A 19415-nucleotide genomic window follows, 5' to 3' on the forward strand; every position below is an offset into this window, starting at 1 on the left:
TGTGGGTTACAAGCTGTTTACATAAGAGTTGCTATTTAGGAAGAGGATTAATAGAAAGCGATTCCCGAAGTATTGGGGCACAGGCAATGTGCTAATATTGCTTTTAAGGTGTACTAAACGGTAGCTTGAAAGCTGTGTTTTTATGTAAAATGAGGAAATTAGCTATTTTTCTTGATTGTATTTATTTTTGATTGGTGGCTTTTTATTAATTTTTATTTATATTATTTTTTTACTATATTTTTAAAAAAAAACTCTCTGTGTCCCATGTATGTGTCCTCATGGACAAAAATGGATGTATACAAGTTTTATGATCTTCTATACATGTCTCTATCTCTATATGTGTAACCCATTCTCCCTACCCTCATTATGCTTACTATACAACATTGTGTTTTTTCCCCCTCAATCTACTACATCTAATTGTGTTTGTTCGCTACAGGTTTTACAAAGAGGTAGCCCACTTTGCATATAATTGTATACAAACAAATGCAATTTACTCCTGTTCTACCTGTTTTCCCCCACACAGGTTAGTTAATTTGCCCACACACCAAGATTTCCCAAATTTAGAATGTCTTCTTTAAGAAATAATCATCAATAAGATCTTTTTGACAACCGCCCCTCAATAGTGAATTGACCACAAACGTTTTGTATTGATTTTTTATAAATTTCAATCCCATTTCCAATTGTACTGTATCATCAACGCAGCTCTGTACCGGAACGCACTTGTTCCGACAGAGGCACGTCACTTTACAGACCCAATTACCATACGGGCGCACATAGAAGGATTTCCCAAATCCAACATGGCGCGCGCCACACTTCCGCCATCATTGCGCATGAGCGCGAACACTCCAAGCGCACTTTCATGCATTTCCCCGAAACAATATGACGGGCGCCGCACTTCCGGGTGCACAGCGCATGCGTGAGACGAATCCGAGCGCCTACGCCCGCACCCGCCCTGGGCTACGCAACCCTGGTTCCACTACGCACACGCGGCACGTCATTAGGCGTGCGACACACGCCAAGTGATGAGGTAGCCCCCAGGGGAACTTGCCGATTGGCTAATTGGGAGCGTGTTACCCAATCAGCCTAGAAATAAATAGCCCACGAAATCAGTATTCCTGCACAGAGGCGCCAAACTACGTTCCCAATGGTCTAAGGTAAGCTTTTTTCCTCATTTTTTTCCCTCACTCATTTTACATAAAAACACAGCTTTCAAGCTACCGTTTAGTACACCTTAAAAGCAATATTAGCACATTGCCTGTGCCCCAATACTTCGGGAATCACTTTCTATTAATCCTCTTCCTAAATAGCAACTCTTATGTAAACAGCTTGTAACCCACATAGTAACAAACGAGAAAAATACTATTTTTTTATTATAACAGGAGCATCCTGGCCAAATGCCTCCCACAACAGCACCACCATGTAAATATGAATATTGATGGTTTGCATACACCACACAATCTGCGCAGACTCATCCATTAATATAAGCCTCACCTGTACTCTTTACACCACTGTTTGTAAAAATCTCCATGTATTGATATAGAAGCTATAAGTCAAATTTACTTATTTCTCAGGGATACTTAGCGTTTTATTGTCTCCTCTGTCCCACAGTTCTAATACTCCTGTCCTATAGCCTGATGAAGTGGGATACACCCACGAAACGCACTGCACTAGCACTAATTTGGAGTATGTGAATCAATAAATTTTGTTGAAAAAAAATTCAACTTTTTACCTAGTCTTGGTATTGGGGAGGTAAGTCCACCGCTAACCTACCTCATTTTAATGTTTTTAAACCAATTGTTTTTACACTACTGGCGCCTCTGTACCACTGCGCATGTTTTTGGACTAGTCCAACTCCTCATGGGGGATTCTCAGGGTTTTTAAAAGTGCTTATTGAACAGCACTGTCCAACTGCCAAAATAATATGCAAGCGAGTACAGAGCTCGGCCAGCATCTTTTGTATAGATCCTTTCCAGGGAGTGCTTTTGTAAAGAACAAAAGAAAATACAAAAACAGTAGGAGATGGACTAGTCCAAAACCTGACAGACCTGTGAGATTTTTATTACCGTTTGTAAGCTAGGAAGAAGTCATTTATAGTGCATTGTACTCTGGAATAAATGTACTTCTTATAAATATATATTTTAAATGTAGCTTTTTTTCTTTCTTCTGCAATAGTGTTCCGTTAACCCATTAGCAGCTTTATTAGTTATCTCATATGAGTGCACCGCTTTTGACCTCAGTCGGCAGATGTCGTGCTGTAAATCTTGGAATGCTTTGATGTCTCTCTGCTAGCAGAAATATAGAAACTGAAAGAAGTCCTCTGTTATTATCTAACACTGCCCCCTAGTGACCATACATTCACATTACAGCAGTACAAATTAGGAAATGTAACAAATACATAAATTGGCCTGGAACACTTGCAAGCCTGTAAATAAATTGGCTGCTAAAGGGTTAAAGGAAAGCAGTTGACCAACTTGGATTTTGGGTGATATGGCAGCTGAGTGGTTTGCACTATCTCTTTGCAGGTCTGCATCGGTAGACTAGTAGGTTAGTGAGAACACGCTTTGTATGGAGTTTTGTGTCCTCCCAGTTTGCATAGGTTTCCTCCTGGTGTTATGGTTCTAACCAGTTAATTGGGCGCAATGATAATTTAGAAGCTGGACGCCCACTCAAAACACAATATGCAGCAGGAATGTCGCTAAGCTCTGCACTGGGACTCGGCTAATGTATAGCAAGCTTCGGATATCGGAAATAGCTACAGTATGTAGTAACGGCTGCAGGGGAGCTCCAGAGATAGGGTCATCGGTTAGTATTAGAGTTAAGTATAGGGTTAATACTGTAGTTAGGGAGAAGAGGTTAGGAGTTTAGGAACTTTAGTGTATTAAGTAGGGACTTGGTTTGAGCAATGTAGCGTTAGACGTTAAAGCGGACCTGAACTCAGAACTTCCTCTCTGTTCTAAAAGTTAAGCAACAACATAATAACCTTTAAAGAAAAACTTTATTACAGCTGATACAAATCCTGCAATAAATCTGCAGTGTGTCTACTTCCTGCTTTCATGGAAGCAGAGAAAGGGTTAACCTCCTGTGTTTACATACAAGCTGTGTCGACACTGAATTCCTGTGCTGACACAGCTGAGAGATCAAATTACACCTGTGATTACTTGAAGATAAGTGGGAATTAGACAGGCTCTTCTCTCAAAACACATACAGGGTGGATTTTCTTTGTGTCCTGTGCAATAGTTCAGGTCCACTTTAAGCAAGGCGATAGCAGAAATGTGGTACTATAAAGTTTTCATAAAGCATTGCTGGAAGAGAGGCGTGCCGTGTCATCCACCAATCATGCAAAGCTCCTCCCACAGTAGATGAGAACATAAGAGGACAAAGACTAAACTGCTAGAGAGAAAAGTTTATAGAACAAACTCTTACCACTTGGGCTGGACGGAAATAAATGCTCTTATCTGCTCCACAGCTGATCATATGCATCTGCTCGGCATCACCTACAAGAGATGGGGACGGACGAGGAAGCGCGATGTGAAATGTCAGGATTGTGATGGAAAAATGAGAAAAAAATCCTTTACGTTAAAGTGTACACGCTACTTCCTTCATCATAATATAGATGTACGGCTTGTGTAACAACTTTTACTGCAAATTGCCACAAAAGTATATCAATGAGCAGCATGTTGGCATAGCGGTTAGCACTCTCGCCCTGCAGCCCTTGTACACCCCCCCCCCCCCCTTTCAAATCCCAGAGTTTGTATGTTCTCTCCGTGTCTCTGTGGGTTTTCTCTGGGCACTCCGGTTTCCTCCCACATCCCAAAAACATACAGATAAGTTAATCCCTTTCCTCATAAATTGGCCCTAGACTACAATACATACACAGACATAGGGCTATGGTAGGGACTAGATTGTGAGCTCCTTCGAGGGACAGTTAAGTGACAAGACAATATACTCTGTACAGCGCTGCGGAAGATGTTGGCGCTATATAAATCTATATATATAAAATCGGATGTGTGTGTGTGTGTGTGTGTGTATGTATGTGCCGCGATCACGCGAAAACGGCTTGACCGATTTGAACGAAACTTGGTATACAGATCCCTTACTACCTGGGATGATATGTTCTGGGGGTCTCGCGGCCCCCCTGCACACGTGGGCGGAGCTACAAACAGCAAATCAGATTTCACCCATTCAAGTCAATGGAAAAAATGTAAAAGGCTGCCATTCTCACAGTAATCAAGCCAGAGTCCCCACACATGGCACAGTTGGTCACTTGGTGACCGAGGTTACAAATCCAGGAAAAGTGGGCGGAGCATAAAACTGCCAATCAAATTTCAGCCATTCATTTAAATGGGAAAATGTAAACTGCAGCCATTCTTAGACTGTTAATCGCAGGGTTCTCAAACTTGCCACACTTGGTCACTGGGTGAATACGATTACGATTCAAGAAAATGGGTGGAGCCTACAACAGCCAATCAAAATGCACCTATTGATTTTCAAGGGGAATATTTAAACTGCTGCTATTCTTACACTTCTAATGGCAGAGGCTTCAAATCTGCTACAGTCGGTCATTGGGTGACTGGGGTCCAAATTCACTAAAGGGGCGGGGCCACATACAGCCAATCAGATTTCCTTGGTGAATAAACTGCTTCCATTCACATATTTTTTATGCCAGGAACCTGAAAGCTCACAAACTTGGTCATTGAGTGACTGTGTGTGTCAAGGTTACAAAAAGTGGGCGGAGCCAAAAAAACTTTTATTGGGAAAATATAAACTGCAGCCATTTTTACACCGTTAATGGCAGGGTTCTCAAACTTTGCACAGTTGGTCACTGGGTGACTGAGATTAAGATTTTGGAAGGTGGGTGGAGCCTACAACAGCCAATAAAAATTCACCTTTTGATTTTCAAAGGGAATATTTCATCTGCTACCATTCTCTTATACTGTGAAAAGCAGATTCCTCAAACCTGGTACAGTTGGTCGCTGGGTGACTGGGGTCCAAATTCGGAAAGGGGGCGGAGCCACAAACAGCCAGATTTGTTCATTTTTCAATGGGAATATACAAAGTATTGATACCAAGGACCCCAAAGCCGATAAACTTGATAACTGAGTGACTGTATGTCAAGGTTAGAAAAAGTGGGCGGTGCCAACAACTACATTTTTAACATGGCAGGGTTCCCAAACTTTACACAATTGGCCACTGGGTGACTGGGATGAATATTCAGAAATGTGGGTGGAGCCTACAACAGCCAATCAAAATGTACCTATTGATTTTCAAACCTGATACAGTCAGTCATTGAGTGACTAGGGTCCAAATTCACTAAAGGGGTAGAGCCACAAACAGCCAATCAGATTTGTTAGATTGATTTCAGCCATTCTGTTATTGGCAGGGTTCCCAAACGTGACACAGTTGGCCACTGGGTGACTGGGACTAATATTCAGAAAAGTGGGTGGAGCCTACAGCAGCCAATCAAAATTCACCTTTTGATTTTCAAGGGGAATATTTACATTGCTGCCATTCATGCACTCTTAATGGCAGAGGCCTAAAATCTGCTACAGTCAGTCACTGGGAGACTGGGGTTTAAATTCTGAAGGGATCAGGCCAAAAACAGCCAATTAGATTTGTTTAATTTCAATGGTAAAATGCAAAAATGTTCAAATTCAGTAAAGGTGCGGAGCCAAAAACAGCCAGATTTCTTTGCTGGATAAACTGCTTCCATTAGCACAATTTTGATGCCACGAACCCAAAAGCTCACAAACTTGGTCATTGAGTAGTGACTGTGTGTGTCCAGGTTACAAAAAGTGGGTGGAGTTAAAAACAGATTTTTCTGGGAAATTGTAAACTGCAGCCCTTCTTCACTGTTAATGGCAGGGTTCTTAAACTTAGCATAGCTGGTTACTGGGTGACTGGGATTAATATTCAGAAAGGTGGGAGGAGCCTAAAAATGGCAATCAAAAAATCACGTCACTTTTCAAGGAGAATATTAAAATTGCTGCCATTCTTGCACTTATGCCACAAGCCTCAAACCTGGTACAGTTGGTCATTGGGTCACTGGAGTTCAAATTCAGAAAAGGGGACAGAGCCACAAATGGTGAATCAGATTTGTTTCATTTCATGGGAAAATACAAATTATTGATGCCAAGGACCCCAGAGCTCACAAACTTGGTCATTGAGTAGTGACCTTGTGTCCAGGTTACAAAAAGTGGGCGGAGCCAAAAACAAATTTCACTGGGAAAGTGTAAACTGCAGCCCTTCTTTACACTGTTTATGGCAGGGTTCACAAACCTTGCCCAGATGGTCACTGAGTGACTGAGATTAATATTCAGGGAAGTGGGTGGAGCCTATAATAGCCAATCAAAATTCACCTGTTGATTTTCAAGTGGAATATTTAAATTGCTGCCATTTTTACACTGTTAATAGCAGATGCCTCAAAGCTGCTACAGTTGGTCATTGGGTGACTGGAGTTCAAATGCTGGAGAGGGGCGGAGCCACAAACGGCCTGATTTGTTTAATTTCTATGGGAATATACAAATTATTGATGCCAAGGACCCCAAATCTCACAAACTTAGTCATTGAGTGTTTGTGCGTTAGGGTTAGAAAGTGGGCGGAGCCCACACCAGTCAAATACATACCCGGGCAACGCCGGGTCATCAGTGGGTGGAGACAAATACAAATTTCACTGGGAAAATGTAAACTGCAGCTATTCTTACATTGTTAATGGCAGGGTTTTTAAACTTTGCACAGTTGGTCACTGGGTGACTGGGATTAATATTCAGAAAAGTGGGTGGAGCCTACAAAATTAGGCTCCACCTATTGCTTTTCAAGGGGAATATTTAATTGCTACCATTCTTGAACTGTTAATGGCACAAGCCTCTAACCTGGTACAGTTGGTTATTGGGTGACTGGGGTTCAAATTCAGAAAAGGGGGTGGAGCCACAAACAGCCAATCTGATTTTTTTCATTTCAATGCAAATTATTGATTCCAAAGACAGCAAAGATCACAAACTTGGTCATTAAGTAATTGTGTGTTAGGGTTAGAAAAAGGGGGCGGAGCCAACACTAGCCAAATACATACCCGGGCAACGCCGGGCAATCAGCTAGTACTAAATAATATCAATGTGCTACTAGTTTTCCAGCTTTAATGTTACAAAACGATCTTTCCAAACCAAATTGAACACAGATAGGAACTTTCCAGAACAAAACTGAAGCCAAGACTTTGCAGGCCTGGAACCCGTACTCAGAGTAGTGATATAAAGGGCGTCTAGGGGGCTTTTCCTATTTGAGTGTTTCCGGGGACTGCATAAGGTGAGTAACTCACCTGAGTGTTTTGGGGAATGCATGAGGAAATCCGAGAACCATGCAAAACATACACGGAACATGGAGAGAACATACAAACTCCATGCATATAACGTCTTGGCTCAGATTTGAAATGAAGTCTATCCATGCCATTCACTTTACCACCCTCTGCCCTCATGCTTTTTCCATCATGCCCTATTAGACCAAGTTGTAACAAGCAAGACTCGTGTTCTTGCCTCCTTATGACCAATGCATGTTTACTGCACAGCCAGCTGATACACCGCTAAGGAAAATGAGGCTATACAAACTGAATGAGTTGAGTAACGGTACCATATAACACACCTGCAAACTTCACTGCGGTTATGGAAGAAGAATGGTCATCTAGTGTCTGCAGCAGACTGTAGTCTTGGTTTACACTGAGCACATGGATGAGTCGGTCTCTGCTGGCTGATGCCAACAGCGTGTCACCTGCAGAGGAGCAAATTGAAGCATTAATTAAACGTCACTTGAGACCATAGAATAGACCTACTATATATAAAGAAAAAGGAAAAACTATTGCAGTCTGCCTGCACATTTTATAGTCTCCCACCCCAACAAAACATAAATGTGGCCCCTCCTCCTCCCAAATATGCCCCTCCTACTCACTTGGACCCAAAAAGTTCCAGAGATGAATTCCCACTGAGGCTTCTGTTGGCTTTGGATGGTGGTCAATGCAGCAATGACAGTGACATCCCACTGCAATATCTGAGAGGGGGTGTGGCACTCACACCACCTATCCACTCCCTTTGCCACTAAGTGGTGGGGAGGCGTGGCTGTAACAGCCATGAACATAGTATATATTGAGAGGCGGGGATTGGGGCAATGTGGGAGCAACGTGAACGATCTTGGGAGTCTCGATCACACCAGTCTGAGCCAAAGCACACAGAAGTGCTGTGGCTTTTAATACATTATACAGATAAAAGACTGAGACTCTCAAAGGTGAGTAAAGTGGGTGTTATGGAAGATGGGAGGTGCAGCATTAGGTTATTTAGGTAAAGAGAGGCAAGGAAAAAAATAAAAAAAATTACCAGTCAAGGGTCTGGAATATTCAAGACACAAAACCTCTCCATCATGGGCCTCAACTGTCAGCATTTCGTCACAGCTCTGCAAATCGTATATCCTGAAATAAATTAGCAAAATCGGCTAAAGATTTTTACTAAATGCCAATTCACATTGAAATTATGACCAGTCAGAGTAAAAACAACAACAGCAAAGGGATATATAAACATGCTGCAAGACACGCAGCACCTATCTATTTGTCCTCCATCCTGAAAAGAAAGATGGGCACCGCTTTTGCCTGTTTTGCTGCTCTGTCTACTTTTTAGACAGTATGAATCACGTAATTATAGGTTTTTCTGTGTCCCCAGAAGAAACTCATTCAGCCTTCGTTCACATTGCGTTCCGCTCGCGTGTCCGTTCACGTTGGGAGTTTTGAGGCAATTTCTGTTTCCGATTTCCGTGCGTTGGACGGTTTTGTTAAGCGCATTTGCAGAGCGATTGCGTTTTTTCACTTCCTGACGTTAGTCAGGAAGTGAACTCTGATCTGGAAAAGAATACATACAATGTATGTATTTTTAAAAACGCTCACACAAGCACTGCACAAAGCGATTTTGTGAGCGTTTTTCCTATACCTTCCATCGAGGCGGAATAGACTCAAAAATGGTCCATGCAGCGGTTATCTGAGCGGATCGGAAAGGAACCGCTCAGATGTGAACTTTTTCATAGAGAATCATTGCACAAGCGATTTCAGGGCGATTTTGAAAATCGACAGCACTTAAAAAATATCAAAAATGCACCTAAAGTGAACGAGCCCTCAGAAAGATCAGTTAGTGTGAAGTCCCCTGTCTGTTTATCAAGAGGAGTGGAGAATGTTAAAAAGGTACGTTAGCACCTGTAAAGTAATATATATAAAACAAAAATGGTTTGTAAATGTAAAATATATTAATAAAAAAATGGATTGTAAATGGTGCGGGCCGGCAAGCACTACCTGAGGGAGCTGCTCCCCACTACCAAACCTACTGAAGTCAGAGACAGAAAAGCTTGCTGCTAGGAGTGCTGGAACTTGTTGTTCACCCAGTATCCGGTTGAGAACTTACTGAAATGGAAGTCTAGTTCATTTGCTGTGCTGAAGAGAATGTGAATTGTACAGATCTGTGAGCTTGCTAACTTGGACTGTTCTTCTTGTAGCCTGCAGAGACCGGTAATCCCACTTAGACTTTTGTGTCTTGTAGTAAATCCAGTGTGTTGCTGGGATTTGAAGGTCATTGTTGGAATCAATGTCATTTAACAGGTGGTGTAACCATTTGATGGCATGTTCTGTCTGTACAGTGTCCCCAATATAAACCCCTATGTCAGGTTCAGCAAAGTCTGCCAGTGTGTGGCTTTCTTTCTAGGTCTTGATGCCTCTGAACTGGGATTCATATAATGTTTAAGTCTGCCAAGTCCATAATGCCATCACCAGTGAAGATGCTTAGCATGCTCCAGAAGACATATCCTGATCATAGAAGGTCTTTGTATTCACCTCATATATGCTGTTCTGGAAGCTGCCCTGGCATTCCTCTAAACCATAGGTGTCTAACTCCTTGCCATTTTATGTGGCCCTCAAGAGCTTCAGGTTGGTTCCACACTGCTAACCGGCGTAAGCATTGCAGTGTGAGGCTCAAATCGCACTGCCAAAACCAGCCTTTGGGGATTTCCGTGTTAATACGTGGTAATCCCCGTCTGGCAGCAGGCCAATCAGAAAGTGAGGCTCATTTCCTGTGGCTGAAGAAATTGCACGGAAGTGTATTGATATAATACGCTTTTGCGCAAGCTCGTCACAACGCTACCACGCAAACTTTTAAAAACACTGCCATAAACTTACAGGATTTCAGGTTCATTGCACGTCGCTGTGCAAATTGACGGCAACACAGGTGTGCGCTCGCATCAGGGTTGCTGCGATTTAATCACTTCCGCCACTTTGTGGCTGTGTGAAAGGCTCCATAGACTTTCACTAGCATAGCGTTGGCCTGTGGTAAGAAAAAAAAAAAAAAAAGGCCAACGCACCACGCCAGTGTGAAAGGACTAAAAAGGGCATCATTGTAAGTTGAAAAAAAAGAGCAGCAGTACAACAGTGTTTCTGGTTGAAACATTGCGAGTTTGAGCCAGGGTACAACACCACCACACAAGACCGACCTGTGAAATTAGCACGATGCTCCCACCTTAATACACCCCCTATTATTTATTATTATTTATTGTATTTATAAAGCGCCAACATATTACGCAGCACTGCACAATAGATCAATGGGTTAACATACAGGTAGAACATACGGAAACTCACAACAAAACAAGATCATGCAAATTATTTGAAAACAATACAGTGTCATAGGTCAAAATAGAGACTGTTCGAGTCTACAAGAGGCGTGGTTGTGAGTAAGATTGCATAATCAAGCTGCCTACATTAGGGAGGAGGGCCCTGCCAGAGGCTTACAATCTAAAGGGTGGGGTGGAGACAATAGGTGCATCTTTTGAGAGGGTGTCTAACAGACACCTCCAACCAGGGCACCCTCTCCCCACATAGTAGAGTAGTAAAATAGTCTAATATTTATCTGCTCCAGTACTGCATGGAGTCTCTTCTGTGCATCCCGCTATACTTTCTTACCTCCTGCTCCTGATCACGTGACATGCATTGGGAGTCAGAGGTATGCAGCATAGAATATGTCGGGAAGATCAGAGGAGACTGGAAGAAGCAGTGGCGAAGGGAAATATTAAACCGCTACGCTGCATCCAGGCCCCTTCCTCACAGTCACTAGTTACACCACTTAATTTGAGACTGTTTAATAAATGTGATCTTAAACAATTTGGACCACGACTTTGACAATGGCCTCAATTCACTAAGATCATGCTGGAGATAACACAAGAGAAAACTTACCTCCACACAGTGAGAGAGTTCTCTTATCTCTTCATTCCTTAAAGAGTAACTGTCAGGCTGCAAAAGCTAATTTAAACCTCTATTCTCCTGTGTTAAACAGTTTAGAAGGAAGCCAAAAAGGCAATACTGCAGTTAAAAATCTCTCTTACTTTAGAGGTTTGCTGACAGCAAGGCTCCGTATTCCCAGGCTCCTAAGGAGGACGCAAGCCGAATAACAGATACTGCAAAGCATTCTGGGGCCCTCCCCTGGCTTCTAGTGAGGCTCAAGTTTCAACAGCATGTAACAGTCTAGCTCACAGAACTAATAAATCTCGGGCAGAGTACACTGCAGGAGTCCGCTATTGTTCCCAGCCACATGGCTAATTAATATTCACTGCACAGTAGTGTTATTCATTACCAGCATTTGAGAGTGGAATCATCAGGAAGCAGGCAGGACATGACGACACATTTGGCTTCATAGGAGACAGACAAACATGGAACCTGCCATGAGCTGTCAAGAGCATCATTCTCTGCAAATACTATATAAAAATTATGTGAAGTACAAACATGGACAGTGAAATGCATATGTAATGTAAGTACAGCCAATCTTTAGCTACTGATATATGTGTTTATTTTCTCTGAGACCTTATACCTAACAGCTCCTCTTTAAGTTACCTCTTCATTCCTTAAGTTACCTCCTCTGTAGATACGTTACCTCCTCTGTAGTTATTTTCACACGCAGTTAATTAACAGTCTGTCTTTAATTTTAGAATTATGGAGTTATTTTAAGGATTGAAGAGTTAACTTAAAAACAGAAGAGTGCCTGAGGTAAAATGTTTCCGGAATACTACATGCCTCGTTACCATGGTGATAACTCTAGAAACGTTATTAAAGACAGGAGATAAGCTTAGTGAATTGAGGCCAATGTTTTAGAATTTTGCTCCTTCTAAGATTGAATTGGACACCGCTGATGTAAACAGAGCTGCACAATTTAAAGAGACTCAGAGATTAAATAAGTGCAAGATTTTATACTTACACGGGATTCCTCCAGCCGCAAAAGCAGAGATGAGTCCCTCACATCTTCCTGCGGTTTAACGTTCAGCCCCGGTAACTGGCTCAGTCGGCTTTAGTCTGGGTCCTCTGCGCATGCGCGGACCTCCTGTGCATGCACAAAAGACCCTGGCTGACGTTGTGACGAATATTACGGAAAGTCGTGCGCAAAATCGCCATCGATTTTCGCATGGTCGTGCACAGTTCCTGTCAGTCCTGGGTAAATGCACAATAGATGTCAATTTCCCTCTCTCTTACTGAGAGCAGCAGCCCTCCCCCACATCCTGTGTCAGGAAAGAATGTCACAAGTGGCTAACTCCCCTGCCGAGAAGCCATTTGGTCACCCAGCTCATGTTCCCCAAGCCAGCTCAAACTGGTTGAAATTCAAAATTCCCTCCCAAACTCATAAGCTTCAGACAAAGAGAACTTTATGTATTAATAATTCAAAATTGAGGTTGGCACAGCAAGACAAAAATTACATTTCCTGATACCTAGGAATTAGTTCTATCCTACACAGGAAGTGCACTTTTCTAGCTATCAGGAATCGGTAGAGAATCCACTTTATCCGGCCTGCGTAGAGCGAATGCGACAGACTAGGCATGTATAGCCTCGTTTAATACAGAGTCGCATGCTGCTTATGAATATGGGCTCGGATTTGCGATACACTAATCTTGGGCCGAGTCACACAAATTATTAATAATTGGTACATTCCTTGCTCTGAGTCTGTGGGTGGCAACCTGACTGCCAGGAGGTAACCCTGCCTTAAACACACCTACTTTCCAGGTAGTGACCGCACCAAAACTCAGGTCAGTAAAAAGTGTTTGCGAGGAACTCCGCCCCAGTTCTTCAATTTCCATCGACCAGGAAAGTCCAGACATGTGCTCAAGGAGAACCGGGCGCATGTTGTGTACAAAGGACTTTTAACCTGAATGCCTACCTTTAAACTGGACTATTTTTCTTCATGCTTCAAATGGACTGCTCAGCTAGCTAAGTAAGAATTTTCTGATTTTATTCCTTTTTATTTTTAAGCTCTGTGTTTATATGTTAATAGGTGTACATAACTGTATGTAATGCATTTTTGTTATTAAACGTTTTAAAAATTGTTTAGCGGTTATGACCTGTTGCTGAACATACACAATCGTACCTATTCTCCTGAAATCGCTACCCTGTGTTTAATAGAAGTATACACTTATAACCCGTATGCGAGAACCCGGCCCAGACATAACGATCTGACCCAGATTCTTGCATACTGCTAAGGGTTAATAGAGCGTTCTCGAAGTCCTAGTAAAGTTACAGTAGCGGGCTGTGTAACTCGCTTGGTGGCAGATCTTTGAATTGTATGTGTGTGGTGAATCGGTTGGTATCAGAACGCTCCCTTCGCGAGTCAATTCATCAAATTGCAAACGCGGGTTACCCTTCGTGATGAACAAATGACCGTGTGAGAGGATTTCTGACGCTGATCGACTGACCCACCCGCAGACCGGCCTAGCGGTCTGTGACAGACGTCACTGAGCCAGTTACCGGGGCTGATTGCAGCTGAACGGGAGAACGCAGGAGGATGGCGAGGGACTCATCTGTGCTTATGGGGCTGGAGGAAGCCCTGAGTAAGTAAAAAAATCTTATTTCATCTTTGAGTCTCTTCAAGAAGGCAAAACCTGCATTTCCATACACAGAGGCTAGAATACACAGATGAATGTGGACATTTTAAAAGACTTCTGAAAAAAAAGTTACCGTATGTTTCCCATCCGGTCTCCAGAGGCCAGCTGGCGGCCATCATGGCGGACTTTTAAGACGCGGACTCCACTTTTTGAGTCCTTGGGTTCGGCTTTTTCTGCACTGGCGGAGGTGTCCTTTAAGTACTGAATGTTGTCTTCAGCATATATCACTTTATGCAAATCCTGAAGGCACAAAAAAGTAGTTAAGTGGTTGTGCCAAACACAGCTCTGAAATTAACTTTTTTTATTTTTTTTATCTAAAGCACCCATTTTGAACATCAGCTACTGAATAATTTCCCCAAAAATATCCCAGCATGAACCTTGATAGGCACTATCCTGTAGGCATAATCACCTGACTATACGACCTTGGGACCGTGTAAGCACATCTCTCGAGGCTGCGCTCTCGTTTGTTTATGAGCACAGCTGTACAGCACCTGTGGGACCACTGTCTGCACCTGCGCAGCAGCACAGCCACATGTGCACAGCTTTTTATTCTGCACACATGCAACTTTGTGCAACTGCACAGGTACGGATTGTAGTCACATTTGTGTAGTCAGTGCTTGCACAAAGAAGAGAGAACGGCCACAAAGAATAGGGACCCGGCCAGCGACAGTGGGGACGAGGAGGAGATGGTAAGCTTCAGGAGCATTCAGAGACTTCCTTTTACCGAGGCAAGTATCTAACTTACTCCTTACTGCAATTAGTCCAAGAAAATACACTTTTGGTATATGTCTAGCAGTAAGTATTACCCTTCTGACAATAATCTGTTTTAACATAAGTAGTCATTACATTGCTGTAGACGTTCCTCTTCAGACTTGGGTAGGAGTTCTTCTCCAGGTTCCACAAGCGAATGGTGTTGTCAGAGGAACAAGTGAAAAACGAGCCTTTGGTCAAACAACGTGTCTTCCCACATTCAGGATACACCTTAATGACACAAGCAGATGAAGGTGTGAATAGTATGCAGCCAACTTCCCAAGCCTAAAGTGTACAGACAGTTCCCCACACTTCCCTACTTCACTCCCACACAGCGTAAGATAGATACGGCATATTGTCATAACACTGACAGTTCCCCACACTTCCCTACTTCACTCCCACACAGCGTAAGATAGATACGGCATATTGTCATAACACTGACAGAGTCTTTTTGCTGCTCCAGAATCTCAAATGTATTATCACAGCTGAGTTTAGGAAACTTCCGTCTGGGAGTGTAAAGGCTCGTACACACGCCTGACTGCAGCCAACGACGAGTCCGTCGGTACCACCCGCTGGGCGGGTTTTCAGCAGACAGTACAGTGTGTGTACAGTCTGTCGGCAGACTGATAAGGCGTTTCTGAACAACCCGCCCGGACCAGTCGTTGGCTGCAGTCAGGCGTGTGTACGAGCCTTAACCCTTTCATCTCTCCCCTTTCTGAATGATGTTTCCCCAGGTTTCTGTAAGCTCAAAGGACTTGTCACGGGAAGAGCTAATAAAGGCTGTACACACACACACACACACTAGATGGGGGTCGCCTGACAGGGATCGAGTCCCGGTCCCTTGGGTGACATCACTGGGACTTCTTGCGTGCACGAGTGTTAGAAGGGACGACGGAGTGGCACAGGTGTAATGCCACGTGGCGGGCAGGGCGAATGGGGATAACAAAGCTATCAGCCATCGCTTAGCCAAATTGATCCGCCTGGCAGATCCCTGTGCACACCGGATTCAGAGGAGTAGCTATGGGGGGCAAGGGGGAACATATGTCCCCGGGCGCATCACTGCTAGGGCACTCAGCATGGCCACTGCACCCCTCATGCATGAGAGGCGGCTCGCTGGCAGCCTAAAATGCCCCTGTTTCTCTTCCTCCCTCTGCAGGAGTGCAGAAGCATTAACAGCAGCAGAAAAAGTGGGGTACATCTGGCTATCTAAAGGGTCCACCCTTTAGACAGGCAGATGTGTACAGCTTTTTATGCTACGGTTATAGTTAGTTTTTCATCTCGCATCCACTTTAACAAGTAACTTGTCTATATATCTTATCTAAAGTTTATATAGTTTACACAGCAAATCTAGCTGCAAACAGTTTCAACAGTTTATGATTATTTATTCCTGTGATGCAATGAGGGCAGCCATGTTCTGTCTGTCACATTACACACAGGCAAGCTGATAGCATCTCCAGCCCTCAGCCTGTGACAAATTCAATCCCCCCCTCCTCCTCCCTCTGAAATCTCTGGCTAGTAACCTCCTCCTGCCCCGACTCAGCTCCCATAAGCCCTTGCAACCTGGGACTGAGTGCCTTGGCACGCTGGAAAAGCTGTGGGTAAGGCTAGTTTAGTTTATAGGGAATTCAAGTATTAAAACAAAAAAGTATTTGGCTTGAGGAATGCCCTATAAACTATAGGAAAGGAACACAATTATGCAATGAGTAAAAGTTTACCTTGGATCCACTTTAAGCAACAGCTAGCTGAGGGGGGCACATCTGGCTATCTAAAAAGGATTTGTACATTTTACTCCACCGATTACCACATCCTGATGCATGGCCACGCCCATTTTGGCCAGAGGTGAGCACAAAAACTGTCTTTGTCCCTGGGTGCCGAAAGCCCTAGTTAGGCCACTGCCTATTGGCAGAGGTAGTCGTTTTCGATGCCCTCAGCTGACTTTAGTTTAGCGTGTGTACAGGCCTTAAAGGGCATAGAGGAGTGTTTAGACAAGACATAACACTCAAGCTAGCACAGCAAATTGTGACCAGATCATTTCAAAACAAGCACAGATAGCAACTGGTGTCAGGCAGGAGGAGAAGGCACAATCTTACAGCAATTGTGCATCCATATTTCAAGATAGAGGTGAAAACAGCTTTTGCTAATGACAGTCCACTGGATGTCAGCCAGTCCACATGATATGCAATATGGCTCCATTTTGCAGACAGGAGATGCCCGTTATCCTCCATAGAGTTAGATTTTTAAATGGAAGACATTTTTATTTTTGGAAAAAATTAAAACCTGTTTAATTTATTAAATCTTAATTTATTTAATTCTGTTAAAGCAAATGAAGAATTTGGGATACATTAAAAAGGAAAGCAAACTTGTTTTTATTAAAAAGGAAGATCCTAACGTGCAGCTGCACTGTGTTATTTCAGTCACTAGATGGCAGCAAAACACTCCCCGGGCTGTTCCATTCTGTAGTGCAGTACAGCGTCATATTCTATTCAGAACGGGCTCACCAGAGTTGGAGCTTATCTGTTTGTGGATAGCATTCTGAGCTAAAGTAACGTGCAGGCTGAATTCTACGCCGATCAGCGTAAGGTCCTTGGGGCTCGCAGTGCAGGAGATCGTACGCATGCTGCGCGCATTTCCTGCTTGGTAGGCGGAGCTCCGCTCTGCCTTCAGTCTCCCAGCGGCGATCGTCGCTCAGAGACTGTTAAATGGCGTAACCACCGTCTAATTACTTTGTACAGCACTGTACTGGGGACAGTCGTGTGACACAGCTGTCCCCCTGGGACAATAGAGAGCAATCTGCTCTCATAGGCAGAAGCCTATGACAGACAACTGCCATGATTGGCTGGCTGCGGGGAGAGAGAGGGCATAACATAAATAAATAAATAAATTTTAAAAAAGAGAGAGAAAAAAAATAAACACAGGGGGAGCAATCAGACCCCACCAACAGAGAGCACTGTTGGCGGGGATAGAGAGGGTGGGGGGGGGAAATCACTTGTGTGCGGTGTTGTGCGGCCCTGCAGCTTGGCCTTAAAGCTGCAGTGGCCCATTTGAAAAAAAATGGCCTGGTCTTTAGGGGGGTTTAACACTGGTCCTCAAGAGGTTAAAGGGACCATAAACAGAGTACTATTATTTAAAATGAGCACATGATGTACCTGAAAAAGAATATTACATACCTACCTCGCCATCGGTACCTCTCAGAAGCTCACCATTTTCTTTTAAAACAACAATTCCTTCCAGTTATGACAAGATTTGGTCAGAACTGAAATATATCAGTTGCTGTCAGTTTTAACTGAAAGGACAGCTGATGAGCAAGGTAATACCCATGTTGTCCTATGGCTCACGTGGGCAATATTACAGTTTAACAGTGTGCTGACCAGGAAGCTGTTATGGGGTAGAGGCCATTTTCAAAATGGTGGACAGAGAATTCTATTGATCACAGTGGACAAGCAGGACAGAGGAGAAAGACACTGATGAGTAGACTACACAGGAGGTAAGTATGATCAGTGTGTATGTTTATTTTGACTTTAAATTTTCCAAATCATGGGATCCTCTGGGTTAATTACTTACCTGTTCCAACGCAACTCATTTATTCAGGTGAGCACTCCACCCCCACCCCTTGCATAAACCGACTCCTCAGGTTATGAAACCACCGACTCAGACACCAGGTACCCAAACTTGCTCCAACTCCTCGACTCCTTAGTCTAATTTTTACAAAGGTTATGGATGTGGTTTAAAAATCATCCGACTCCTCAGTTTATTGAAACCACCAACTCCAGTTACAAAATTGCTCCGACTGTTACAAAATTGGAAGGCCACAGGCCTTCCCCCTTGGAAATGCAGTCTGCCAACCACAGCATTAATGGTGGCCGCTAAGCTGGGGGCAGGCCACAGCAATGCAGGCGGAGCTATCCGAAGAGCCTCGGAAGACTTCAGAAACATGGCCGCCACTGCATTGGCAAGGAGGGGAGTGTGCATCACCTGTGAATGAATTAAAGGCCAATCAGGTAAGTAAATAACCCTGAGCCCCTCCCCGCATCATTAAGACAGAGCCTGACATGACAGACTGTATTTTATACTAGAGATACTCTAACATTCCTAATAAGAAACAGTGTCACCTGGCACCACTCACCTCTATATTCCAGATGTAGGAGCTGTGATAGAGAGCTGAATACACCTTCCCTACCTTCCTGGTGTTACTGACATCCCATACATATATACTGTGGTCATTATACACACAGCAGAGCCATTGGTTTCTCCCATCATACACCACAGCACAGGTATCCGGGTAACTGGCATCCGTCTGTTTCACGAACAGTGAGCTAGAGGAAGCATAAAACAGAAATCTACATTGACTGCGCCCAGACGGTAATCAGACTCATAAAACAGCAGTAGACCAGAGTAGCCAATCGGTATTCATCTTTCTGTCATCAGTTCAGTAATCTGAAATCTGATTTGCTGACACTTGCCATCCACCTCTGCTCTCTAGTAAGGATTGTTGATGATAAGGTAATAATTCTGGCTTGCATGCTAATTATATGCAGCTTGAAAATGGATTGGCCAAATCCAAGGTTGCACGCAATTAGCAAGCAAAACAGAATTATTTGCATCTCTACTCTCTGGACTGCTTAAAGCCAAAGGCTCAGTAGGAAAAAAAAAATAAAATCATATAGCAAAATGTCATCTGGCTTTTAAAGTTTGACCACCCCTTCCCCTAAACATCCATACTTTATTAGGCAATGGCTGCTAAA

The 19415-nt window shown here is 43.5% G+C and overlaps 1 protein-coding gene across 1 annotated transcript in view; it reads right to left on the reverse strand.

Moving 5' to 3' along the window:
* The window catches only part of WDR62 (WD repeat domain 62), a 98310-nt gene that overhangs the window by 66549 nt on the left and 12346 nt on the right, over positions 1 to 19415 (reverse strand). Inside the window, exons 9-14 of the mRNA XM_068250432.1 lie at positions 18797 to 18986; positions 14770 to 14904; positions 13997 to 14163; positions 8355 to 8446; positions 7630 to 7755; positions 3424 to 3494 (exon numbers count right to left, since the gene is read on the reverse strand). Of these exons, the coding sequence (XP_068106533.1) occupies positions 3424 to 3494; positions 7630 to 7755; positions 8355 to 8446; positions 13997 to 14163; positions 14770 to 14904; positions 18797 to 18986 (781 nt within the window). The remainder of the gene's footprint in view (positions 1 to 3423; positions 3495 to 7629; positions 7756 to 8354; positions 8447 to 13996; positions 14164 to 14769; positions 14905 to 18796; positions 18987 to 19415) is intronic.

Source organism: Hyperolius riggenbachi, chromosome 8 (genome assembly GCF_040937935.1).
Source record: "Hyperolius riggenbachi isolate aHypRig1 chromosome 8, aHypRig1.pri, whole genome shotgun sequence".
In the NCBI taxonomy this organism is placed as follows: domain Eukaryota; kingdom Metazoa; phylum Chordata; class Amphibia; order Anura; family Hyperoliidae; genus Hyperolius; species Hyperolius riggenbachi.